The sequence below is a fragment of the Nannobrachium achirus genome (assembly GCF_963921795.1).
Source record: "Nannobrachium achirus genome assembly, chromosome: 1".
Lineage (NCBI taxonomy): Eukaryota > Metazoa > Chordata > Actinopteri > Myctophiformes > Myctophidae > Nannobrachium > Nannobrachium achirus.
In genome coordinates this window covers 8,191,007-8,217,215 of record NC_137810.1, presented here as the reverse complement: position 1 = coordinate 8,217,215, position 26,209 = coordinate 8,191,007, and the positions used below count along the sequence as shown (strand labels likewise).

The 26,209-nt window shown below is 46.1% G+C and overlaps 1 protein-coding gene across 1 annotated transcript; it reads left to right on the top strand.

Moving 5' to 3' along the window:
- Positions 1-4,849: 4,849 nt before the first annotated feature.
- On the top strand, positions 4,850-21,061 carry ndnf (neuron-derived neurotrophic factor; the record flags this gene model as incomplete). Its single annotated transcript, XM_080726555.1, has 6 exons — positions 4,850-4,872; positions 8,611-8,823; positions 10,833-10,957; positions 18,105-18,520; positions 19,271-19,669; positions 20,393-21,061. 6 exons carry the CDS (start codon positions 4,850-4,852, stop codon positions 21,059-21,061), a joined length of 1,845 nt encoding a protein of 614 aa, XP_080582681.1.
- Positions 21,062-26,209: the final 5,148 nt, after the last annotated feature.

Sequence of the window (26,209 nt, the reverse complement as noted above, 5' to 3'; positions counted from 1 at the left end):
TGGAGTGTAAAAGTGGGGACCCTTATTAAGGCTGTCACAGGTTCCATTTGTTCACTCTCTCACGAGGTCAACTCAGGATTTTGCTGTGTGTCGAGTGAGTCTAGATTTGGGAGGGGGGGGGGGGGGGGGGGGGGGGGCTAGGTTGGTGTTCGTGCACCTGTAAACGTGCGCACGTGTGCAGTGGTGGGAAACGTGCGCGGCGACTGTAAGCTGTTACTTTGTGTCCTGTTTCGTTTCATGTCCGCCGAGTCCAGCAATGTGCTCAGGATCACAGAGGCCTCTCATAGGCGGCTGGAATAGCAGGTTTTGCACGTTTTACGCACAGACACCCGCACGCACGCATGCACATGCACACACAGGTGTGTACAATTTAGGACTGTGATTTTGGGAATGCCATTTTTTTCCCCCGACCCCGACCCCTGAAGCCAAAGTTAACCGTTCTACAAGCTCAATCGTCGCAGCAAAGCGATACTTTGTGAGCTTGTAGATCTGCAATTTTTTTGTGTATGGCTTAACAACTGGCAATCAGTTAAGCATAATAAATCAGACATACTGTAACTCCAACCCTAACCGCCTAAACCTGAGCCCAACCACAACCTGAACCTTTTCCTGATTGTAAACATAGCTCTAAAAGTGTTGTTTTTTTAACCATAAAACAACCCTTTCTCTTGTGAGGACTCAAATGTTGTACTTAAGTAAAAATATCAGTACTCTGAATTAAAAATGTACTGTACGTGAGTAAAAGTACAAAACTATTGGCATCAAGATATACTTAAAGCACCAAAAGTAAAAGTACAAATGTTTGAAAATAGCAGATCTACAAGCTCACAACGCGTTGCCGCCGCCGCATTGCGACACGTTGTGAGCTTGTAGATCGGCTATTTTCAAACAGCCTAAGGTATAAAATAGGGTTAAAGTGGTATGTATGTTTTATAATATTATAATTTGTATCTGAAAAGTATCTAGTAACTACGGTTTTCAAATAAATTGTGGTGGCGTAAAAGTGCAATATTTGGATCCGAGATAAAGTGGAGTAGAAGCAAAAGTATTGGAAATTGGAAATACTCAAGTAAAGTACAAATACCTCAAAATTGTACTTAAGTACAGCGCTTGAGTAAATACACTTACACCACTGTAGCAGTACACACAAGTCACGCACGCACACATGCACAGAGGAAGAGAGACAAACACAGTTAACACACACACACATGCGCGCGTACGTGCACTGCACTGTGTTCCGTGCACAGATAGAGAACAACACAATTGAGCTGTCACCATGTCATTGTTGTGCTCTCTGGTGAATTACACTGCGCTGTAGAAGGGTTCTCATGTTGTGATCATGGGCCCTCTGGTCTGGTGCATTACATTACATTACATATTACATTACATACAGCACTTGTAAAAATTGTCGTCTAGGCTTTTAATTTGACTTTAATCTGGTGTATGAACGGACCGGGCTGATGACGGTAATGGGGCTGGTGATTGATGTCGTTGAGAAAAGATTGCATCCATGTGGGACATGCGAGGACATGGTGTGAACAACTGCTCCGTTGCACAGGGGCGTCACATGGGGGGGAAAGTGGGACTGAGTTACCAGGGCCCAAGGTGGAGGGGCCTTCATTATTTTATTCTTTAGCTATTGAAAAATAGCAGATCTACAAGCTCACAGCGCGGCACCGATCTGCTGTTTTTGAAAAGTCGTGAAAATGTGTGCAAATCTTTGAAAATATGCATTTTTTTAAGCGTCCGTGGCCAAATACATTATCATTTCGGGGGTCCTGCACATGAAAAGGTTTGAGCACCACTGACATAGAAACACCTTAGAAGGATTTGAAATATTCAAAGATTTTCACGATTTTTCTAAAATAGCAGATCAACAAGCTTGCAGCGCGGCACGTGAGCTTGTAGATCTGCCATTTTTCAACAGTTAAAGCACAAAATAACGTGTAATAATGTGTTCAACCCCTCCCCCTATGAAGAACATTCATGGGGGGCCCGCAGTGAATCCTTGTACCCAGGGCCCAGAACTTGGTGTGACACCCCTGCAGTGCAGTGCAGTGCAGTGCAGTGCAGTGCAGTGCAGTGCAGTGCTGTGCTGTGTGGGGCTGGAGTAATAATGATAATAATAATTCCCCTTGGCTTTTGTAACGGTCCTGAAAAGAGTTCCAGGGTCACAGTTGTTATTCCAGAAATGCAAATGTACGTGTTCCACTCGCTCAGAGCTACAGTATAATCAAGCCTCGCCATCACACGAGAACCGTTTTTACATGAAGGAGTTTTTCAGATCGTGGCTGATAGATTGAGTTGTCTGCCAGTTGACAAGCTTTGGAATTATACCGTTGATTTAGAGGCTGTTGTTTCTCGTCCTCTGTGTTTTTTTGCAGAAGTGTCATTATAGCATTGAAGGGATTTGGGGGATTGATTGATAGCCATGGATGGTTTTAAACATCAGCTATTGGTAGGAAATGCTCTGTCAGTGTTACTTCATCTATCAGTACAGAGTCAGTCTAGACTGAAAAGCATTTCCCCCTAGCTCCTTTCGGAACCACTCGCTCCGCGGCTATGCCGCTCCGAGATGTGGTTCCTGCCCAAATGAGGTTTTTCGGGGGGTAGTTCACCAGGTTATCAACCGCTCTTATCGTCACCAAGCGTTGTATCCAAAAAGCAATGGTCCTATATACCCGTCTCTTGCATCTCTACTTTTTTAGCGGCGGGGGTAATCCAAGCGATTTGTTGAAACAATACTTTAAAAACGCTCACTCTGTCAGCCCGGTCTGTGTTTTTTGTCAGTCTGTTGCCATTTCTCGCGGGGAAATTTCGCGACACGCTCCCATTTCTCGCTTGAGATTAATGGCGAGTCACGTGGTTGCTTCCGTAACATTTCACTGGGAAAAAAGTAGAGATGCAAGAGATGGGTATAGGACCATTGCTTTTTGGATACAACGCAAATACTATGCCTAAAGGTGGTTGCACACTGCTGCGTTTTTCGTTGCGAAATGCGTTTTTCAGGGCAAGGAGAGAGAGAAAGATAGAGAGAGCAAGGGACCAAGTGGTGCGCGAAACGGGCGGCAGTGTGCAAACGTGATTGACATAACGTGAGGTTGATTTTTTTATTCACACGCTCCGAAATTCACCCCGATATTCGGCCCGAAAAACGCAGCAGTGTGCAACCACCTTAACTCTAACCCTAACCCTAACCTTAACCTCAGTAACCCTCACTAAATTCGGACGAATGAACCTTCGGACTAATGAACCTTCGGACTTATGGGCAGTCCCCGGCGAACTACCCCAGAGAAACCTCATTTGGGCATGCTATGAGCAGGAACCACATCTCGGAGCGGCATAGCCACGGAGCGAGTGGTTCCGAAAGGAGCTAATTTCCCCCTCTGTAATCCTGCTTACGCACTACGCACAACAGGGCCACTGCATGCACTTTCCACACGTTTCCCATTTAAAATGCATCAGGGCTGGCTGGCTATCGGCTTTTTTTTTTTACTCGACCAACAAAAAAGTTTTTAGGAAGGAACACAGTTCTGGTCCGGGCCAAGAAAACTAGAAAAATAAACGCATAAATAAATAAATAAGTAAATAAAGAACGCCACGGCGGGGGCAAGGCAAGGCAGCAAAACAAAGTTGACACGATTGCGGTGCGACCAGGGCCTTAAAATTATCCCCCCCCCTCCCCCCCACACCAACCAAATTACGATCATACATTCTCCTCCGCTCTAATTAAACATTAGGCTTTATTTGTTCCAGATGCGGCCCGTGTTTTTGATGTTTTATTTTGGTAAAGGAAGGGCCGTCTCTGCGTGGCATGAGAGCGGCGCAGCGGCGGCGACGCGGGGCGCCGTATCCTTAAACCATTCGGACCGCTGGCGCATCTGTGTCACTGTAGTTTTGAACCACTTGAACCATTCTTTTATGCTTTAACTATTGAAAAATGGAAGATACACAGCTAGCTCACGGCCCCGCTGCGAGCTCGTAGATCTGCTATTTTTGAAAAATCGTTAAGATCTGTGTGCAAGTCTTTGAATATCTTTGACCCGATCAGTGGTTCTCCGTTTATTTCAAATCAAGGACCCCCAGAATGACATGCATTTGGCGGCAGACCCCCATCTCAAAATATGTTGTTCCAGGGACCCCCCAGAAGCAATGGTTTGAGTTCAGAATGTTTGCTTTAAAATATACATTTAAAAATGTGCGCACATTTTCAGGATTCTTCAAAAATAGCAGATCTACAACGCTGTGAGCTTGTATATCTGCTACTGTATTTTTCAATAGCTGAAGCATAAAACAATGGTTAAAGTGGTTCAAATCTAAAGTGACACAATTCCAGGTCTTTCCCGGTTTGAATTGGTTAAGCACTAAGCGAGGACGGGTTCGGAAGAACGGCATGCCATGCGGGAGCCCCAAAAACGCTGACGGGATGCGAGCCAAGCTCCATCGCTAGACCACAGGGACCCAGACAAACATCGCTCGCAGCAGGCAGCAGCGAGCGCGCTGCCCTATAATGTGCAGGTGTCATCTTTCAGCGACGCACTCATCCGTCCTCAATCCGGATCAGGAGCAAGGAGGGGAGGGGAGGAGGGCATGCAGGCAACGTAATGTTTAGTGGCAATGGCCCTTGGGATGGTTGGTATGAGGGGGGAAAATATTGACTGTATAGTTCATGCAGCCGCAGGGGCCGTTATAGCGATGCGTTTTATACGTGCGAGGAAGCGTGGTGTTGGTAGTGGTGAGGTAAGAAGGGGACACGCACGCAGCGCGTGCGTCATTCAAACGTGCCACCGCGGTCATGTCCTAAAAAAAAAAGAAACAGGAACTGGGCAGGCGAGCGAGCGTATCGCTGATGGAACTGAAGAACCACTACAAGTATGTGTGAGCAAGAACAGACATTATAGCTGACGACACGGCTGTGGTTCATTCAGACGACCCGCCGTCTTGTGGGTTTGATAACGTAGCCAGGGGCCCCCCAGGGCACCTCTGCGGGGGGCCCTCCTCCTCCCGTGGCTGTGTGTAGTGGGGCGGCACGAGAGACAGCCCCCGAGCGGCTCCGTGCGTGCACATAGATACCACCACCAGCGCTGTCTTGAGTATTAATAGACATGTCTTTGTTCCGTGCCGACGCGCTTCTGAAGTGGAACGAGACAAGCTGGAGAGATAAGGATCTCTGTGTGCGCGTGTGTGTCGGTGTGTGTGTGTGTCGGTGTGCCTGTGTGCGTGCGTGTGCGTGTGTGTGAGTCAGAAAACCTCAAAGTACCACTTTACGCGAGGCTTTCTTTAGACTCTGTGAAGTCTAGCGGTGCGGCGACGGGCCCAGACAACAAGGGGAGACGACGGAGCAAGAGAGAGAGAGATACTGACAGCAGCTGTCAAGGGCCTTTCCCCTGGCTGGTGCTTTAAGAAGGCAGATCACATAGTAATGAAGTGTGTGTGTGTATAGCATGGCGTGTGGATAGCGTGTGTACAGCGTGTTTGCAGCAGTGTGTGGGTGTATACTAGCGTGTGAGGACAGCAGCAGGGCCTGCAATGCTGCATCTAGACTCCACTTCTCTGGTTTGACTTTGGGACACGATATACTTCAGAAGGGTCAGTGTACCGTTCGTACACTTCCTCCATTGTAAGGGCTGAAGCGTCCGGTTCGATTCCAGCCAGTCTGAAGGGTGGAGTCCAACACTGGTGAACTTTGACCCGGGCGTTAACCGAACCAATAGGAAAGAAGCTGTGTGGTTGACCCCATTTGGCTTGTAGTTTTCTGACAGCAAGCCATCCACTCCAATGTAAATCAAACAAACTACACTACCGACAACCAGCAAGGCAACAAGAGTAGCAGCCGCCTGATGGTGACTTTTCAGAACAATTTTGAAGGAGGCTAAGGATTTGCACTCCTTTAAGGCCTGCGAGAGGGCGTTCCACATGTTGGTGGTATAGCTGGAGAACAAATTAGAGTGTTTTATTGTGTTAAATCTGGGTTGAACATGATTAGTGGAGCTGCCTCTGGTGTTTGTGATTGTGGACATCCTTGATCTTTAGGAAGTAGTTTGTCAGGTACATGGGTATCTTAGTGGTGTAGTGTATCTTGTACACCAGGCCCATTGCAAGATGCTGTTACATTGTTGGTGTGTGACATTACCCTTATGCTGGATCATGTACTTCGTCGTACAATGTTGTCACGTGCCGAAAATAACTGATCCACAAGCTAACTAACTATATACTGTATAAGCTCACAACGTGCCACAGGTTTGCGACGCGTCGTGAGCTTGTAGATGCGCTATTGTGGGCCACCCACGTGACGCTGCCATTGTAAATCAGCCATTGTACTGCAGATCACTGTAGAATAGAATCATTGTTGACCTTTGTAGGTGGGCCGTTTTGGAGGCGGGACGCGCAACACCGTTGTAAAACAAAGTAAACTCATCATAAGCTTTTCTGTCTTCACTTTCTAGAGAGGGAACTTGATTGATTGATTGATTGATTGAATACTTTATTAGCAGTTTGTAAAGAAGGAAAAAAAGCACGGGAAAGTACGGTTCAATACAAGGTCTGCTAAGAGGATTTTAAACTCAAGAAAGCACTGTGTCTTCTTGTTTCCATTGGGGTTCTTTGTACTGAATTAACAGAAGAACCACTTTACGTGGTGTGACGTTGTTCCCATCGGCAACAACAGGAGGGATATGGATTATATTCTCACACGTGTGAACTAAGGAGGAGAAGGAGATTATGGCAATCTGTTCTGAAGGAGATGGAAAAAAGGGAGGGAGGGGGGCAAAGAAGAAAGACAGGGCGAAGTTAGAGAGAGAGAGGTGTCCTTTTAACGACCTCTCTCTCTCTCTCTCTCTCTCTCTCTCTCTCTCCCTCCCTCTGTAAATGGCAGTAAAGTATCTGGCTAATCCTCCGCCAGTCATTACGCTGATTAAATCACCCGGGATTTGGCGTTCCCTCTTACTTCCCATCAGCTGCAGTCAATGTGGATCAGATCAATAGAACTGGGGGACATGTGAGCCGCTGGTCCTACGCTTCACCTGAGTCCTTTATCAGTGTCCACATGCTTTAATATAGATTACTACTAAATATTATATCGTCACTGTCGGCCAGAAACCTCGTATCTCCAAGTTTCAAATGTGTATTTTTTTTCGCGAAGTAAAGCCCTGCTTCATCATACAAGGCCGTCGCACAGGTAGTGAAAACAGAGAGATCTACAAGCACACAACGCCTCGCGGTGCGAGGCGTTGTGTGCTTGTAGATCGGCTGTTTTCACTGGTTTAAATCATTTCTAAAATGATAAATGCAAAACGAAGAGTTTTGGACATACAAGGTTTCCACCCGACAACGACGATATACTGTACGGCCCACTCCCCTCCCCTCCCCTCCCCTCTCCTCTCCTTTTCCATTTTAATCTCGTAAATCATGATATGTCTGCGACCTCGGGGCAGTCCACTTTCCACTGTCTATCAAATCTTTAACGGTCTGTTTTTACACTTTTAAAAAGTGTCAAATGTACTCTCAGGATTGGGTTCTGCGGTGCCTTTCCTGGGTTATCGGGCCGTACTGAGGTTATACGAGTGAAGAAAAGCTGACGCTACAATCTTAACGCGACATAAAAAAGAAAACATGCTTTTTGGGGGGAAAAAGTGCGATACAAATAAGAAGTGACACGAAAGAAACTAAACTGCCAACTATAATTTAAAAACCTGATCTCACAACCCTCCTCCTCCCCCGCAAAAAATAGCTGATGTAGACGCAATCATGAAGTTTTAGTCAAAGCCAAGATAAGAGCGGAGTGGATTGGAAGAGAGAGACATCTAGTCTAGTACACTGTGTGGACTTTTTAATTCCAATTTGGTCGGATCAAATGATTGCTCTGGACACATTGCTCTGTGGCCCAAACCAACAGCACACTGTGTTTTCATTCAAAATGTAATACAATAAGACAGAGAGAGCGATATGAAAACACAACTTGAAATAATGCTTTCTGAATGCGACTTGAAGTTAAATCAAACCCAAACCAGAGAGAGAAAACACAACGCTCACACAAAAACAGCGCAGTAGAATTTATGAATTTATTTATCTTAGTAGAGTTTAGTAGAGTTTGTATGATTTTTCTTCTCACGATAAAGGAGAGGATTATAGCTTTATCTTCATTAATAAAATATACTTAAACTAAAGAGACACACACACACACACACACACACACACACACACACACACACACACACACACACACACACACACACACACACACACACACACACACACACACACACACACACACACACACACACATGCATATTTCAGTGAGGAGCCCCCACCGGGAGGACGTACTGTTGTATCCTACTGACTCACCTGCCAGTGAGGAGCCCCCACCAGGCTTTTCTGCCTTTATTGATAGTTTTCACTGAGGATAGACATGAAAGAGGGAGAGAGGGATGGGGATAGACACGCAGCAAAGGTCGTCGGGAACGGGACTCGAACTCGCGACGTGACTGCTAGGCCACACTGAGCCCAAGCACCCGGACCGCCAGTCCAGCAATCCGGGCCGTAAGATGCTGTTTTTGTGTGTTTAAACCAGGCTGTACTTTAAGTGTTTGTCTCCTGTGTCTGTCTTCCCAGGATGAGGCTGTGCAGTGGAGTGGAGGTGTGGCCCCTGATCGTGCTGGTGGTCCTGGGGTCCCTGCTGGGGACCCCCGGGGCCCAGAAGCTGCCCACGCGGGACGAGGGCCTCTTCCAGATGCAGATCAGAGACAAGACGCTGTTCCACGACTCCTCCGTCATCCCCGACGGAGCCGAGATCAGCGGATACCTGTTCAGGGACACGCCCAAAAGGTGAGAGATCATTGGCTATCTGTTCAGGGACACGCCCAAAAGGTGAGAGATCATTGGCTATCTGTTCAGGGACACGCCCAAAAGGTGAGAGATCATTGGTTATTTGTTCAGGGACACGCCCCAAAGGTGAGAGAACTTTGGCTATTTGTTCAGGGACACGCCCCAAAGGTGAGAGATCATTGGCTACCTGTTCAGGGTTACGCCCAAAAGGTGAGAGATCATTGGTTATTTGTTCAGGGTTACGCCCAAAAGGTGAGAGATCATTGGCTATTTGTTCAGGGTTACGCCCAAAAGGTGAGAGATCATTGGCTCTCTGTTCAGGGACACGCCCAAAAGGTGAGAGATCATTGGCTCTCTGTTCAGGGACACGCCCAAAAGGTGAGAGGGGCAAAAATAATAAGACAACACAGGTCGCATCTATCTCATTTTGGACTTCATTGACAAAGCAAAATAGAAAGTAGACTCAAACATACTCCTCCAAATATAATATGCATATAGATAATACAAGATCCGACCCTGGTCAGCACTTGCTGGAATAACGTGGGGGAAACTCCCCTCTGTCAGGTGAAAAGAAATGGCTTGGACTCCTCATCCATGGAAGGAAGCATGAGGTCATGCCTGCCTAGGTTGGCAGAGAGGGTGTAGTGCCCAGGATTACATTAGACAATTGACACCGGGTAAAAAAAAATTGACCTCGGTAAAAAGAAAAAAAACTGCCTTGTTGGCTTAGATTTTGTTGGATTTTTAAGTGGAAAAATACCTTTAAAAAGTAACACATCAACAGTATAGTAGACGTTAAGTCCACATACCAGCTGTGACAATGTGAACAAAACGGTTCCGGAAACGGTTCCAAATATGATTGAACAACAGGGCTCAGGGGTAGAGTAACCGGTAGAGCGGCCGGATGGGAACCGGGAGGCTCCCAGTTGGATCCCAATGCTCCCCCAGAGTTAGAGTCGAAGAGTCCTTGAGCAAGACTCTGAACCCCTAGTTGCTCCCGGTGAGCAGGTTGGTGCCTTCTGCCTTGCATGGTTTCCTCCGCCATCAGTGTATGAATGTGTGTGAATGTAATGCACAATCTATGTCAAACGCTTTGGATAAAAAGCGTTATATTAATGCACCAATTCCAGTTGGATGCGGTTCTTCCAGATCCCAACTCTTCTCACATGGGCCAGCGTCAGTCTGTCCACCATCTCTGCAGAACAAACCCAACGTTCATAAGCTGTTTTTAGATTTTGCAGTATGTTTGTGAGTGTCCTGGGGGGGGGGGGGGGGGGGGGGGCTTAACGCTTGTCCGCGATTTTTCCCGGCACTTCTTCTTGCATTACACGCTCGTGTCGACTCAGCAATATCAGGCTTAGAGGAAAACATCAGACCTGTTGATGGCTACTTTACTGTAAATAGATAGGAAACCTCACGCCATGCCCCCTCCCCCCTCCCCCCTCCAACCCCCCCTACTGTAACATGAAGCGCCATGTTGACGTGAAAATAAATAATTGATGTGAAAGTCGTGTCGGCGGAATTGACCGTCTGCCAGCTTGGAGAGCGGGCCAAGGTCATCACCACTTTGAGTGAGAGAGAGAGAGAGAGAGAGAGAGAGAGAGAGAGAGAGAGAGACAGACAGACAGACAGACAGACAGACAGACAGACAGACAGACAGACAGACAGAGAGAGAGAGACAGATACAGAGGGACAGAGAGAGGCAGAGCGGGACAAAGATAGAGATGGAGAGAGAGAGAGAGAGAGAGAGAGAGAGAGAGTCAGAGAGTGAGAGGGCTTAATATCGCTGCGTGCGCTATCATAACAGGCCCGTGCTAGTAATGGTGGATAACTGTCATATTTCACTAGAATACACATGAATAACTTATGCCACGCTAACGTGATTATGTTGTGCTCACGTGAACATTGGCAGCGCTTATATTAAAAGTCCTGTGTGTGTGTGTGTGTGTGTGTGTGTGTGTGTGTGTGTGTGTGTGTGTGTGTGTGTGTGTGTGTGTGTGTGTGTGCAGGTACTACTTTGTGGTGGAGGAAGACAACACTCCGCTGTCCGTGACGGTGACGCCCTGCGATGCTCCTCTGGAGTGGAAGCTGACCCTGCAGGAGCTGCCGGAGGAGCGCAGTGGAGAGGCCTCAGGTAGGAGAGCCTTTTTTATGCATTATTTTGTGGATTGTCTGGGTACTAAAGCTCTGACCACCTAGATAGAACATTGCAACATCGTTGCTTAGAACTTAAAACAGTGGTTCTCAACATTTTCAGGCCGCGACCCCCAAAATAATCATATTTTAACTGGGGACCACCCACCCTGCACATTAAAGAACTTGGAATTGTAGGAGTTGGCATTACATTTAGTTTGACTCTGTCTATTTCATTGTGAAAATAGCCGATCTACATCGGCTCCCATTGCGAGGCGCTATGAGCATGTACAGTAGATCAGCTATTTTCACAATATCTGCCATATTTGACAATTTTACCAATGTTTGACCAGAGGTACTAAAAAGGTCTTTAAAGTCATTAAATTGTCACTCTAGAAGTGTGCAGATACCCTACATACACTTATACTGTATGTTGGTCTGTTTACTGTTGAGTGAGAAAACAATGTTAACATTTAGCTAAACATCTGGGGACCCCCCAATATATATATATATATAATATATATATATGTTACAGTACGTTTGGGTAACTCAGTACGTTCATTGTAAGAGCGCTTGTTTTGTCGTTCACCACACACCAATCACCACCAGATGGCGACGACAGCCATTCACTAGTGAAGGCGCTGACGTCACTCGTTTGCGACTCTCTTTCTTTATTTACTAGCCTAGCTCGGCAGTGTTTAGCCATTAGCTTACTATGAGCTAGGGAGCGCTCCAGTGTAGTCACTTGGACAGGGCGTTTATCGTGGGCTTGCCCAGGCCTTACGGCCTGGGCATAAATATAACGATTGCATTCACCACGGCTTCGTAACTCGCGCGGCGCTCCGCCGCTCTTCGCGGCCACTCGCGCCTGCGGCGCTCGGGGGCGAAGAGCAGGACCAAGGTCCGCTGGCCTTCGCGCCGCCTTGCAATGTCGTGGACAATCGAGAGGCTCCGCCTGGAGGACGTTGTTGTGGCGACCGCTTGTTCCGCCCCGTGCCGCACGACGAGTGCTCCGTTTCTCGACCGTACTGTTTCTCTATCAAACCGTGACATATATATATGTCACGGTTTGATAGAGAAACAGTACGGTCGAGAAACGGAGCACTCGTCGTGCGGCACGGGGCGGAACAAGCGGTCGCTTTGAGCCAAAACAACGTCCTCCAGGCGGAGCCGCTCGATTGTCCACGACATTGCAAGCGGCGCGAAGGCCAGCGGACCTTGGTCCTGCTCTTCGCCCCCGAGCGCCGCAGGCGCGAGTGGCTGCGAAGAGCGGGCCAGGGCCGCGCGGCCGGCGGAGCGCCACGCGAGTTACAAAGCCGTGGTGAATGCAATCGTTATATTTATGCCCAGGCCGTAAGGCCTGGGCAAGCCCACGATAAACGCCCTGTCCAAGTGACTACAATGGAGCGCTCCCTAGCTCATAGTAAGCTAATGGCTAAACACTGCAGAGCTAGGCTAGTAAATAAAGAAAGAGAGTCGCAAACGAGTGACGTCAGCGCCTTCACTAGTGAATGGCTGTCGTCGCCATCTAGTGGTGATTGGTGTGTGGTGAATGACAAAACAAGCGCTCTTACAATGAACGTACTGAGTTACCCAAATGTACTGTAACATATATATATATATATATATATATATATATATTTTTTTTTCTTTTTTTGGGGGGGAGGTGTGGGACCGTAAGGGTCCATTTGGTTCCATTTGTACTCTCTCAGAGTTACAGACCAGTAAGGGTCCATTTGGTGTCATTTGCACACGCTCAGAGTTACACCAGTAAGGGTCGATTTGGTGTCATTTGCACACTCTCAGAGTTACAGATCTGTAAGAGTCCATTTGGTTCCATTTGTACACTCTCAGAGTTACAGATCTGTAAGAGTCCATTTGGTTCCATTTGTACACTCTCAGAGGTACAGACCTGTAGCTGTAAGGGTCCATTTGGTTTCATTTGAACACTCTCAGAGTTACAGACCTGTAAGGGTCCACAAGTGGAACCCCCTCAAGTAACCCAGAGCATTCCTGGACCTCACTTTGAGAAGAACCACTTTCCAACTAACTGTATACTTAGTTGAGTGGAGTCCCTCAGGGGTCTAGCCTCGGCCCCTTTGATTTTCTCCCTCCACACTACGACGTCTCCACAGAAAACAAGCCGATCTACCATCTACTCTCAACGCGTCACGTTGCAACGCGTTTTGCGAGCTCCTATAGATCAGGGCTGTTTGTTTAGCGATGTTCACCCCAGAATAGAGGGTTATGCGTGTGACATCATCATCATACCCGGAAGTTATGCGGGAACGCCTACTGAGTGGCAAAACACTACTTTCTGGACTTGACATCCAAACGGAAAAGTCCTCTCTGATTGCATTAAACAATGTTAAACTCACATTGCCACTCCCTTTGCCACTCGATTTGCCATTCACTTTATGCATGCGCAAACTCTCTATAACAAAGTGATGCTGGGGTTCGAGGCTGTATCGGTTTGAGGGCCTCAGGTACCGGTACATGACATTAGACAGGACTGCTGGAAGAGTTTTTTTAATAACAACCGCGGACGGACGGATGGACATACACACGCACACACGCACACGCACACACACAATTACACCTACTCAGTGTGTGTGGGGGGGGGTTTAATTAGGCTGCTTGTCTAGCCTGGACCACTTATGATGTCTGGCCGGACCTCTGGAGCTGACAGCTATAATCTAACCGAGGCCCCGCCCACTGGCCACCAAATCAAGACCATTAAACCAACCTCCCTTTACTTAAACTCTGCCCCGCCTCCAGGCTAGTCCTTAGATTCATTCTTTCTTTCTTTCTTTCTTTCTTTCTTTCTTTCTTTCTTTCTTTCTTACTTAATGATTGATTAAAGACTTTACTAGAAGTTGGCATATGAAAAGGTACAGTTTCATGACGGTACAATTCACTGGTACAAGGTCTACTAAAAGGAGATCCTAGAAAAGACTAAGCTTATTTCCATAGGAAACCATTAAAGTATCTCATATAACATTGAATGACAGACGGATAGAACACAGTACTATGCAGTATAGTATAGTCAGATATAGTCAGGAAAAAAAGGGGAAAACATTAAAAAATAAAAAAATAAAAACACTTATCTTCCTCTTTCTTTCTTTCTTTCTTTCTTTCTTTCTTTCTTTCTTTCTTTTTTTCTTTCTTTCTTTTTTTCCTTCCTTCCTTCCTTCCTTCCTTCCTTCCTTCCTTCCTTCTCTTCAAAGCCCCCCCCCCCCACACACACACACACACAGACAGAGTAGGAGGTCTCAGTCTCAGTCAGTCCCACCCTAACACACCTGTGGAATAAAGTGGTGGTTTAAGAACACGTGTGATCACCAATGTAAACATGCATTTGAACGTGATCATGCGTGAGTGTGCGGCTGTGCGGCTGTGCGTGTGTGTGTGTGTGTGTGCGTGTGTGTGTGTGAGAGAGAGGGGGAGAGAGAGAGAGAGACAGGGAGATAGAGAAATAGCGTGCATGGTGCAGGTCACATATCATCAAACATGATTTATGAAGTAACAATATGCTTGAAGACGAGGTGACAACGATCATCCATAGTGACAACGATCATCCATAGTGACAACGATCATCCATAGTGACAACAATCATCCATAGTGACAACGATCATCCATAGTGACAACAATCATCCAGACCAGACACTGGAAGCCACAGTGCTGACGTTACTTCCCACACACAGAATGACACAGCGCCGGCGGCCAACGCTTTTAACGAGGAACTGTCTAATTGGATAAATACATAACTCCTCCGTCTCCCTTCCTGTGTTTGCTGCTGCTGCTCCCTGCGCTGAAACGACCCGCACGGGAGCAAAATATCTTTAATTTTCGGTTTCGACCACGAGCAGCACTCTCTGGTCGACTTAACATAATATTATGGTTCCTCTGCTAAGCCGAACTAAGACCTGAGACTGTCTCTCCTGTACCTTGGAGGTCCACAACGAGCTCCTTTGAGAGCTCCGACGTTACGTGAATGCTGGGCCTGTGATCTTTAGGGATGTTTGGAGTGAAAACAGGGCCGTTGGCTCGCGAGGGGGAGGCCTAATCGTCGTCCGCGAGGCTTTGGGGAGAGCCGTGATCTTAACATGTTAAACGGTTCATTTTTAGTACCGTGTGAGTGAGGGTGGATAATTCCTCCTCTCCGGTCTAATTATAAAAGTGGTTTTCATTAAAATGTCTCATATCTTGTCTTCTTGAGGATCAATGTTGCAGTGTCCTCAGTCGGTCAGTTTTGTTTGCACTTTGCACAGTTCATGCGGTGTATTTATATACCATGGCGTATATATATATATATATATATATATATATCAGTGGCGATGCGTGCCCCAAGGGACCGGACCTTCAGGGACGCACCACCGCCCCCCCCCCCCCCGCGCGTGCACATGCGCGCAAATTGTATGCCTTTTTCATTCTTCTTTTTCTTTTACAAAACTGGTTAACAATGAACAGCAGACTGTGTACAAGGCAAGCACGCTGGGTAGGCTTAACCTACACACATACTCCAAACCAAGACTTCCAAACCAATGCCAATATAAGGATTAAATAGATGTGCGCTGCTGACAGACAGAGCCACACAAGACACAACCAGCGCAACCAATCGAAACGTCCATTTAACATAGCATGCTTTACAAAGCAAAACGCACTGTCCACCATCATGTAACAACACCAGCTATCAATGTAAAGAAAGACCACGTCAAGAAAGACCCACATTAAATAGACAAAAACAGGCCTAAGTGTATCAATCTGTCTTTCAATGTTATATGAGATACATAAAGTGGTTCCTGTGTAAATAAGCTGTAAGGTTTACTAGGATCTCCTTTTAGCTGACCAGTGATTTGTACTGTCATGAAACTGTACCCTTTCCAATTGCAAACTTCTAATACATTCTTCAATGATCAATCAATGGAAATTAAATGCACAGCGGCATATCCAGCAATATAAATTAATTCAGTTTCTCTCACCAATGAAGTTGTTCACTACATCCTCCTGTCCTTTTGGATGAATTTCTCAAAGATGGGTTCATAAAGCTATCATTCCTTTTAAGTTCTGTCCATCTTTTCATAAAACAGTCTTCTTGAAAAAGGCAACGATAATAATAAATCCACAGCGTTCACTCCAGCTGCAGCCATGTCGCGTCTGTTTACTTTACAAGTTTCACGTGTAGTGCATAGTGAGTGTGAAACATGCTTGTTGTTCCACTCCAAGTCCCGGAAAAGCTGTGTTGTGATTGGCCAGTAGTCACTTGACTCATTTTGATTGGTGGTTGAACGTGGGTGTTCCGTATACCCTTGACCAGAGCCCTCAAAATATGATTGGTTGATCAAACTGACAATCCACACCAAGGCTTGTATTATGGGGAACTGGCTCAGGGAATTCTGGAAGACCTGCGAGTGAGAGTAATCTGCGCAGAGACTCAGTAGAAAAAATCTCTCATTGGCTGTTATTTTCCCCAGCACACAAGCACTCCCTATGCACAGAACTTGGGGAAGAAACAACTACAACGAGTATAGCGAGCGAAACAGTGCAGTTTAACAGATTACCAACACAAATAATTGTAATTATTTTAATAAAAATAATAAAAAATAAAAATATATTTTTTATTTAAAAATAAAAAAATTATTTTCTTTCTTTTGAGGATCCCTGGGTCTTCTCTGAATACCCTGAAGGTCCTGAAAATTCGCCACTGATATATATATATATATACATATATATATATATATATATATATATATATATATTAAGGGTGGGACTTTAACTGATTCATTGCGATTAATTAATTACATAAAATTAAAAAAATTAACGCATTTTAATCACACTTAGTTTTTGCACCACAGAACCTTCAGTTTCGGGCATACCGATCATAGTGATGCACCAACCAAGAAGAGACAACAAACGCAAAGGGAGAAGTAGCCGATCAGAGCACTTTGCTTGGCCGAGTGGATGCGAAATTTAGATTTAAAAAACTCACTTGTTAATTCACTCGTACAACAAAATGTGTTTTACTTGAAATAAAATGCTTCTCAGGTCAAATATCGATGTGCGATTAAAATGCGAGTAATTGCGATTAATTAATCACAGAGCCTGTAATAAATTAGATTAAAATTTGTAATCGCATCCCAGCCCTAATATATATATATATATATGGCTCGTCTCCATTACTGAACTCCCTTGCAAGTTCATTTTGCCACTGAGAGTTAAATTAATACTTTTGATGCTATAGATTTAGCATGATCTAGGATTACAGGAATATTGTCTGTTACTAAAGCTCTGACCAATGACCACCTAAAACATTTTTTAATTTAGAGAACTGGCCTAGAATATCACCTGATTTCAACCAACATAAATCCTGTCAAACAAAAAGGTCCACATGACGTCCTGGTAATGAGGTCAAGATCATCCCCATATGGGCTGTGATCTGGCCCCAATCGATACGTCACTGATTGGTCCAGGTCCTGACCGTGCTTGCTGGGCCTTGTTGGCCTGTAACTCAGACAGCATACAAATGGAACCTTACGAGTGCATTTGGTTCCATTTGTACCCTCTCAGAGTTATTATTACTAAATACTGAGGATTTGACAGTGTAGGCTAGGGTCCCCCAATTAGTTTTCCCCACGGGCCGAATTATGTCTAGGGTACCAAGCCGAGGGCCACAACATTGCAAGGGGCGACGGCGGCGTTCCCGCTACTCCAGCGACAGTTCAGATATCGTCGTTGTCGGGTGAAAATCTTGTATGTCCAATAGTTAGTTTTGCATTTATCATTTAAAAAAATGTTTAAACTAGTGAAAACAGCAGATCTACAAGCACACAACGCCTCGCACCGCGAGGCGTTGTGTGCTTGTAGATCTGCTTGTAGATCACTACTTTTGTGCGACGGCCTTGTCTGATTTGTGAAAGAGCGTACAAATTTGGAGATACAAGATTTCCACCCGACAACGACGATATACTAGTGTTGTTGCTGTTCTTATACCACCATTATTACTGGGGTCGGTGGGGGCCAGACAGTAGCCCTCCGGCGGGCCGCAAATGGCCCGCAGGCCGCCTATTGGGGAACCCTGGTGTAGGCAAAAGGTTGATATTCTCTGGATTCAATCTAAACATGCCTATATGTCTTGTTTCCCCTCCCAGGAGAGCCTGAGCCCTTGGAGGAACAGCAGAAGCAGAAACAGCAGCAGCAGCAGCAGCAGCAGCAGCAGCAGGTGACCGTAGACGAGGGAACGGAGCTGTTCTCCTACAAGGGCAACGACGTGGAGTCCTACGTGTCGGCCAGCACGCCGTCCGGCCTCTACCAGCTGGAGCTGCTGTCCACGGAGAAGGACAGCAACCTCAAGGTGTACGCCACCACCACGCCCGAGTCGGACCAGCCCTACCCGGAGCTGCCCTACGACCCGCGCGTGGACGTGACGGCGCTGGGCCGCACCACCGTCACGCTGGCGTGGAAGCCCACGCCCACGGGCGTCCTGATGGGCCAGCCCGTCACCTACTGCCTGGTCATCAACAAGGAGCACAACTTCAAGAGCATGTGCGCCGCAGAAGCCAAGATGGTACGCATGGGAAAAGCTCTCAGTTAGAGATAGGAATGAGCTCAACCCAGGGTTGTTAATCAGGCTAGTGAGATCATTGGAAACAAACAATTGCAACAACAGGATACAGTACATATACAACAGGTCCCATAAACCAAAAAGGAAATTCAGATGTACAATGACCCACCCTCTTCGCCCTTAAAGGAGGCTTAAAGTACTTTTAGCTACAAGACATCATTTGTGGACATTTTAAATACGAAAATGTTTAAATAGCTCTACCACCTAATCCCTACGGCCCACTGCTGCTGCGTTATGTGAATGCATTGTATATAATGTTTAATGCATTTGTGTATCCTATGTAATGATGTGTTTTATTTGCGACCGAAGGTCACAGTTTACTATGAGAAACCGTCCGTGTACGCTTTTTTACGGTCTATGGGTTTGCCGCTCTGACATCACGCTGACTCTCGCGCTCTGGCATCATGCTCTGACATCACTGTGATGTCAGGGGAACCAAATCCCTTTTATGCCATATATGGAGATACCGTATGATATCCCTGTGATGCCAGGGGAACCAAATCCCTTTCATGCCCATCTACGGAGATCCCTGATGTCATCAATATTAAGCCCATATCTGTGAATATCTATGGGTACCAGGGGTCTCCATATATGGGTAACTGGTCCGATATACATCACTGGCCAGATGGCAAAGACAAGGCGTCTTACTGGTTGTTGTATACTGACTGACTTATCTTATCTTATCTGAAGGTGAATGCTGATGACGCCTTCATGTTGGCACCCAAGCCGGGGCGGGACTTCAGCCCGTTCGACTTCGCCCACTTCGGCTTCGTGCCGTCGGACATCAACAACGACTTCGCCAAGGACCGGCAGGGCGGCCTGGCCAGCAACAAGATTTCCTCGCGGGGCGGGGGAGGAGGAGGCGGGGGTTACACGGCCAACAAGCAGCCCCGGCCCACCTCGGACATCCTGAAGGTGTGCATCGGCAACAAGAACATCTTCACGGTGTCGGAGCTGCGGCCGGACACGCAGTACTACTTCGACGTGTTCGCCGTCAACGCCGCCACCAACGCCAGCACGGCGTACGTGGGCACCTTCGCCCGCACCAAGGAGGAGGCGCGGCAGAAGACCGTGGAGCTGAAGGACGGCAAGGTGTGTGATAGAGATATTTATTAATAGAACGGCAGTATTTTGTAATCCTGAAGGATACTTTTTTAACTTTTAACTTTCAGAAATTCCACGGTAGAAATGAGACACTAGGAAATTCATTCAACTCTCTTTGTTGGTAGAACAATTACATTACACTGTAATGTAATGATTACAGTCAACAAGTCAACAACACGTTCGAACTGGAGTCACCTTCTAAAAAGTCTGACTATATCCCCAAACCGAAATATTTGTTCCCCCTTTTCAGGTACAGTCCCAAAAACATTCCCGTTATTACAACAACAACAACAAAAAAACTCTAACAAAGATATGTATTATTGTGTATTCATCAATCTCAATCAATGCTAGTCAGCCACTTTTCACATTAATGTAACTAATTCTAACTTGACAGCAGCTGTTAATAGCGGTGTTAACAGCCGACGGATGCTTACTCCTACCCAGTGTCAACATAATCTGTCTACAGTACATGCCATAGAAGGAAGACTTCTGTAACTACTACCTTTATCTTAGACCTATTCAGAATAGCATTTCTGTTAGAGTGGCCGCTATAAGAACGATCTGAGATGGGTGCTCAGGAGATCTTCTGCCCCACGGGGCCCAAACTCTGATGCTCTGATGCTGCATATGCTGTTTCTCTGTTGCTGAATCTTCTTCAATAAACTGTCAACCTTCACCCTGACTGGATCTTCATGTGTTCTCCCGTCACAGGTGTCCGACGTCTTCATCAAGCGGAAGGGCAGCAAGTTCCTGCGCTTTGCGCCTGTCTCCTCCCACCAGCGGGTGACGCTGTTCGTGCACGCCTGCCTGGACGCCGTGCAGGTGCAGGTGCGCCGCGACGGCAAGCTGCTGCTGTCGCAGAACGTGGAGGGCAGCTGGCGGCAGTTCACGCTGCGCGGCAAGCCCAAGGCCAAGTACCTGATCCGCCTGCGCGGCTCGCGCAAGGGCGCCTCCACACTGAAGGTGCTGGCCACCACCAAGCCCTCCGGCGGCAAGCAGCCCTTCCCCTCGCTGCCCGAGGACACACGCATCAAGGCCTTCGACAAGCTGCGCACGTGCGACTCGGCCACGGTGGCGTGGCTGGGCACGCAGGAGCGCAACAAGTACTGCGTCTACAAGCGCGAGGTGGCCGAGAGCTACGGCGAGGAGCAGCGGCGCCGCGAGCAGAACCAGTGCTCGGGGCCGGAGGCGCGGCGCAAGGCGGAGAAGGTGCTGTGCAAGTACTTCCACAGCCCCAACCTGCAGAAGGCCGTCACCACAGAGACCATCACGGGCCTGGAGGCCGGCAAGACGTACCTGCTGGACGTGTACGTGGTGGCGCACAGCGGACACTCCGTCAAGTACCAGAGCAAACTGGTGAAAACACGGAAATATTGCTAAGTGACTCCTGCAAAACAACAGAAGAAATAAATCTATTATAAATATATATATTAAAAAGAAAAAACAGGAAAAAGTTTATTTAACTGTGTAAAGAAGTGATATCCTGCTAAAAGGGAGGAGTGTTACACACACAGACTTTGACTCTCGTTGCGGCTGAAGAAGAGACTGAACTGTTTGTTTTTCGAGGAGGAGAAGAAGAGATATCCAACCCTGTATATTTATGTTTACACTTCAAAAATAATGTGGTGACGTCTGGTCCGGTCTGGCCTGGTCCGGCCTGGTCCGGCCCGGTCCGGTCCGGTCCGGTCTGGTCTGGTCTGGTCTGGTCCGGTCCGGTCTGGTCTGGTCTGGTCTGGGCCGGTCTGGTCTGGGCCGGCCGGGGCGGGGGGGCCAGAGGTGCTGCGTTTGTCGCCGCCATCATGGAGGGGCTTTGGGATCGAACCCGCGTCCCGATGGTGTCCGTCACCGGGGAGAGGAAGATACTTTAGAGAAGAAACTGTTTCTTTTTGTTTGTCTCTCTCTCTCTCTCTCTCTCTCTCTTTCTCTCTCTCTCTCTTTCTCTCTCTCTCTCTCTCTCTCTCTCTTTCTCTCTCTCTCTCTTTCTCTCTCTCTCTCTCTCTCTCTCTCTTTCTCTCTCTCTCTTTCTCTCTCTCTCTCTCTCTCTCTTTCTCTCCATCTCGTGCACTTCTTTGTCGCTGCATGACCTTTGGTACCGTCTGTCATATCTGTTTGTCCTGTCAACCCCACCCCCCCCCCACCCTAAACCCCACCCCCTTAAACCCGCCCCCTTTTACGTGGAGCTGCGAACATGCATCTATCTCACTGGTTCCCAAACAGTGGGTCGAGACCCATTTGTTGGTCACAGACCGATTTTTGCGGGTCACGACTTGAGTAAAAATGCAATTTTCTTTTCCTACATATATACATATATATATATATATATATATATATAAAGGAACATTTAAAAAAATAAATACAAATGTTATACATTTGAAAACAAACAAATCTAAGATATTCCATAGATAAATAAATGACAATGATTAAGAAGCAGTGAAAGTGGCCGATCTATAAGCTGGCAACGCGGCGTAAAGCGTTGCGTTGCGAGCTTGTAGATCTGCTATTTTCACTAGTTTGGGGTCCCGGGCAAATGACTCTTATCTCTCTTATGGGTCTGGACCTGAAAGGGTTGGGAACCACTGAATGATTCTATCTATCTAACAGCCTTGTATAGCTCTCTCATTATGTGCATAATATTCAATACATGTTTTTAGGAGAGATTTAAATTATTTTATACTTTTACGTCTCTTTTTGTTTTGTTTGTTTTTTGTTTTTTTATTGAAGATGATAATTACTGTTTATGAGGAAGAAAAAAGATTATTCCAGATCTATGAGGAAATCGTGGTATAGTCCAGACATTCCCCCATCTCCTCCTTCCCCCTCTCTCTCCCCCGGGGGTCATCGCCATGCTGACCTGTGGTGGACATTCTTGTCAAAATAATTGTTTAGCCACGGACAAACGCATCCAGAGCTAACCCTAAATGACCATTACAGGTCTGTCTGTAACTCTGGGAGTGTACAAATGGAACCAAATGGACCCTTACGGGTCTGTAACTCTGAGAGTGTACAAATGGACCCTTACGAGCTTTTCCACCGGGAAAGAACCGGTTCTGGTTCTTGGGATGAACCAGAGGTGAGCTTTCCCACTGAGAACCGGAGTTGGTTCTGAACCGTAAAAAGTTGGTTCCGAACGGGAACCACACAATCCTTGGTTCCTCTGGTTCAATCTGGTTCAGTCTGGTGGAAACGCAAGCCGGTTCACAAGAACAAACCAAGGTTCCAAGAAAGTTGCACTGGTTCTGGAACCAAGGTTCTTTTGGTGGAAAAGGCCCCTGAGAGTGTTCAAATGGACCCTTATGGGTCCATTTGGTTCCATTTGTACTCCACTCCCAGAGTTACGGGGCGGTCCTTGAAAATAAAACTTTTGAGAACCACTTATGGACTCTTACACCTACAGCTACATTTTTTGTCTTCTTTGCCTTTTTTTACTATTTTGAAAGAACACTTTAAAATACTTAAAATAGCCAATCTACATCGACACTGTGTGAGCTTGTAGATCAGCTATTGTAACTTTGAAAAATATTTTTCAAAATAGTACGAAAAAAGGTACGTTTAGGGATATGGAGTAAGGCATGGACACAAATAGGGCCCCTAATGTTCCATAGCGTCCAAGTAAATCATTGTCATACATACAGAAAACCTAAGAGACGTTCAGGAGTTGGCTCTTATGATCAAAACAACATAATATAATGTTGTGTAAAAAGCTACATCTTGAATTTGCCACGGACCAGTCCAAGTTGATGACCCCTGCTCCCTCCCTAGGGGTGGGCGATATGGAAAGAATACACTATCGCGATATTCTTCCAAGCTGTATCACGATAGACGATCTCATCACGATAGTTTTTCATGTTGGTTTTCATGGTTATTTTTCAAGTCACAACAACAGTACAACAACAACCTACAAGGTGACAAAAACTAAAAGAAGGAGTAACAGATAATTTAGTCCTCAAAGTGGGGTCCAGGGACTTTCTGGGTTCCTTTTGGGAGGTCTAAATGTGACCCTTAAGGCCCATTCCCACTGGGCCAGATAACAGATAACAGATAAAAAAATCTCTTTCTTCAGATATTTTTCCATTCAAATGGATGGTAGTCAAAGATAAAAAGAATATCTGTGATAGATAGATATTTTTTATCTGTATCTACCATCCACTTGAATGGAAAAATATCTGGAGAAAGAGATTGTTTTATCTGTTATACAAGTATAACAAGTATAACTCTTGACAGTATACAAATGAAACCAAATGTTTGGTTTCATTTGTATACTGTCAGAGTTAAAGGGAGACCTTGACATTTTAAAGTTTGAGAACTACTGATTTCGACCAAAATGCAGCTTTAAATGGATTCTCCAATGAATCTCTGTATTAACAATTCAACAGGATTTTTTTTATAAGGCTCCCTCATTGTATCACGATATACTGTATATATGATATCTCTGAAAAGGCACATCGTGGAGACATTGTATCGTCTCTCAACAATGTTTATCACCATATCACCCACCCCTACCCCTATCCCCCCCTCCCTCGCTGGGGCCTTTTCCACTGGCAAAGAACCGGTTCTGGTTCTTTCTCCCGCCTATGGGATGGCAGCGTTCTTGGAACCTTGGTTCGTTCTTTGCAAACCGGCCGCGAACCAACTTTTACGGTTCGGATGGTTCATCCCATAGGCGGGAGATAAGAACCCAAAGCGGTTATTTGTGCCGGTAGAAAAGGCCCCTGTGTATCCCATTCCCCAGCCAGTGTTTTGCTCTAAGAGGCCTGTGTGTAAAAAAGCGTTGGTTGTCCTTCCTGTGTGCTGGAGGTCTGTGTATTATCACTGTATCGCTGTGTCACATGTACAGAGTCTGTCCTGCCAATATTCATGTACATAAAATACTAAATATAGAAACCAAGTAATCCTCTGTGTCACCCTTGGTGTCGTATTCTTTGTGCCAGGGTGTTGGCGGCACGGCGTCAAGCCGCTCGCCAGCCACAGATGAAAGGAAGGGGGCTGCGTGGCCATGTGGTGTTAGAAAGTATTCAGACATTTTATTTAAGTAAAAGTATCAGTACTACAATGTAGAACAACGGCCTTCAACAGGGGGAGGGGGTCCTCAGAGTTACTACAGGGGGTCCTCCAAATCTTTGTGTGATAGAAACCTTTTTTTATATTAACCATTTGAACCCTAGCATCCATATTCTGAGAACTTTAGCCATAAATAGAAGATCTACAAGCTCACAACGCCTCGCGCTGCGAGGCGTTGTGAGCTTGTAGATCTGCTATTTTCCTGCAAAGGTTTGGTGTAGAGGGGAAAAAGAGCAGACTAAGTACAGAGTGAAAGGTCAAGTTTATTAAGTATTGACGGTTCAAGTGGTTAAACACAAATTGACATGAAAAATACACTGATGATTGTGCTGTCAAACAATGAAACTATATGGAATCTATGAACAGGTTGTGGGGGTTCCTGCTTCATCTCTCTCTCAACTAAGGGGTCCTTGGTCTGAAAATGTTGAAGACCCCTGATGTAAAAACATTCTGCAAGTCCAGCAATTCAAAATGTACTTGAATATACAGTACAAGTACACAGGGGCCGATACAGGGTCGCGCCGTGTATTGTGCAGTGGTGTTAGAAAGTACTCAGATTGTTTTACTTATAAGTAAAAGTATCAATACAAATGCAATGTAGGAAACACTCTGTCATAAGGAAAAAGTCCAGCAATTCAAAATGTACTTGAGTATACTGTTATGAAAATGCACTTATAGTTTAAAGTACTCATTATGCAGAATGTCCCATTTCACAAGTTTTCAAATGTATAAAAACTTTTGAAAATAGCAGATCTACAACAATGCGTCGCATCGAGGTGCATTTGTTCAAATCTCTGAAATGTACAGTAAATAGGGCTGAAGCGGTTAATGTACATTTTGTGATAATTATCAAAATCTACAAAGTAGTAACTATAAAGTTTTCAAACAATTGTAGTGGAGTAAAAAGCACAATATTTGCCTCTGAGATGTATTGCAGTAGAAGTAAAAGTATTGAAAACTGGAAATACTCCATTAGGAAGAAAATCCTCAAATTTGTACGTAAGTACAGTACTTGAGTAAATGTAATTAGTTACTTTACACCACTGGTATTGTGTTTATAGTCTGCACACACACACACACACGCACGCACGCACGCACGCACGCACGCACGCACGCACGCACGCACACACACACACACACACACACACACACACACACACACACACACACACACACACACCAGTGCCCGAGTTGTGCCCAACTAAGCATAATGTGATACTTGCATGTGTGTGTGTGTGTGTGTGTGTGTGTGTGTGTGTGTGCGTGCGTGCGTGGCGTGCGTGCGTGCGTGCGTGCGTGTGCATGCGTGCCGTGCGTGCGTGTGTGTGTGTGTGTGCGTGCATGCGTGTATGTATGTGTGTGATCCCAAAACCATAACTTTGACATCAGTGAAGTGTGTGTGACTCCGAGACAAAAAAAAGGGTCGACTGCGTCTTGAGGTTGAACAGTTTCCACGGAATGTTTTTCTCT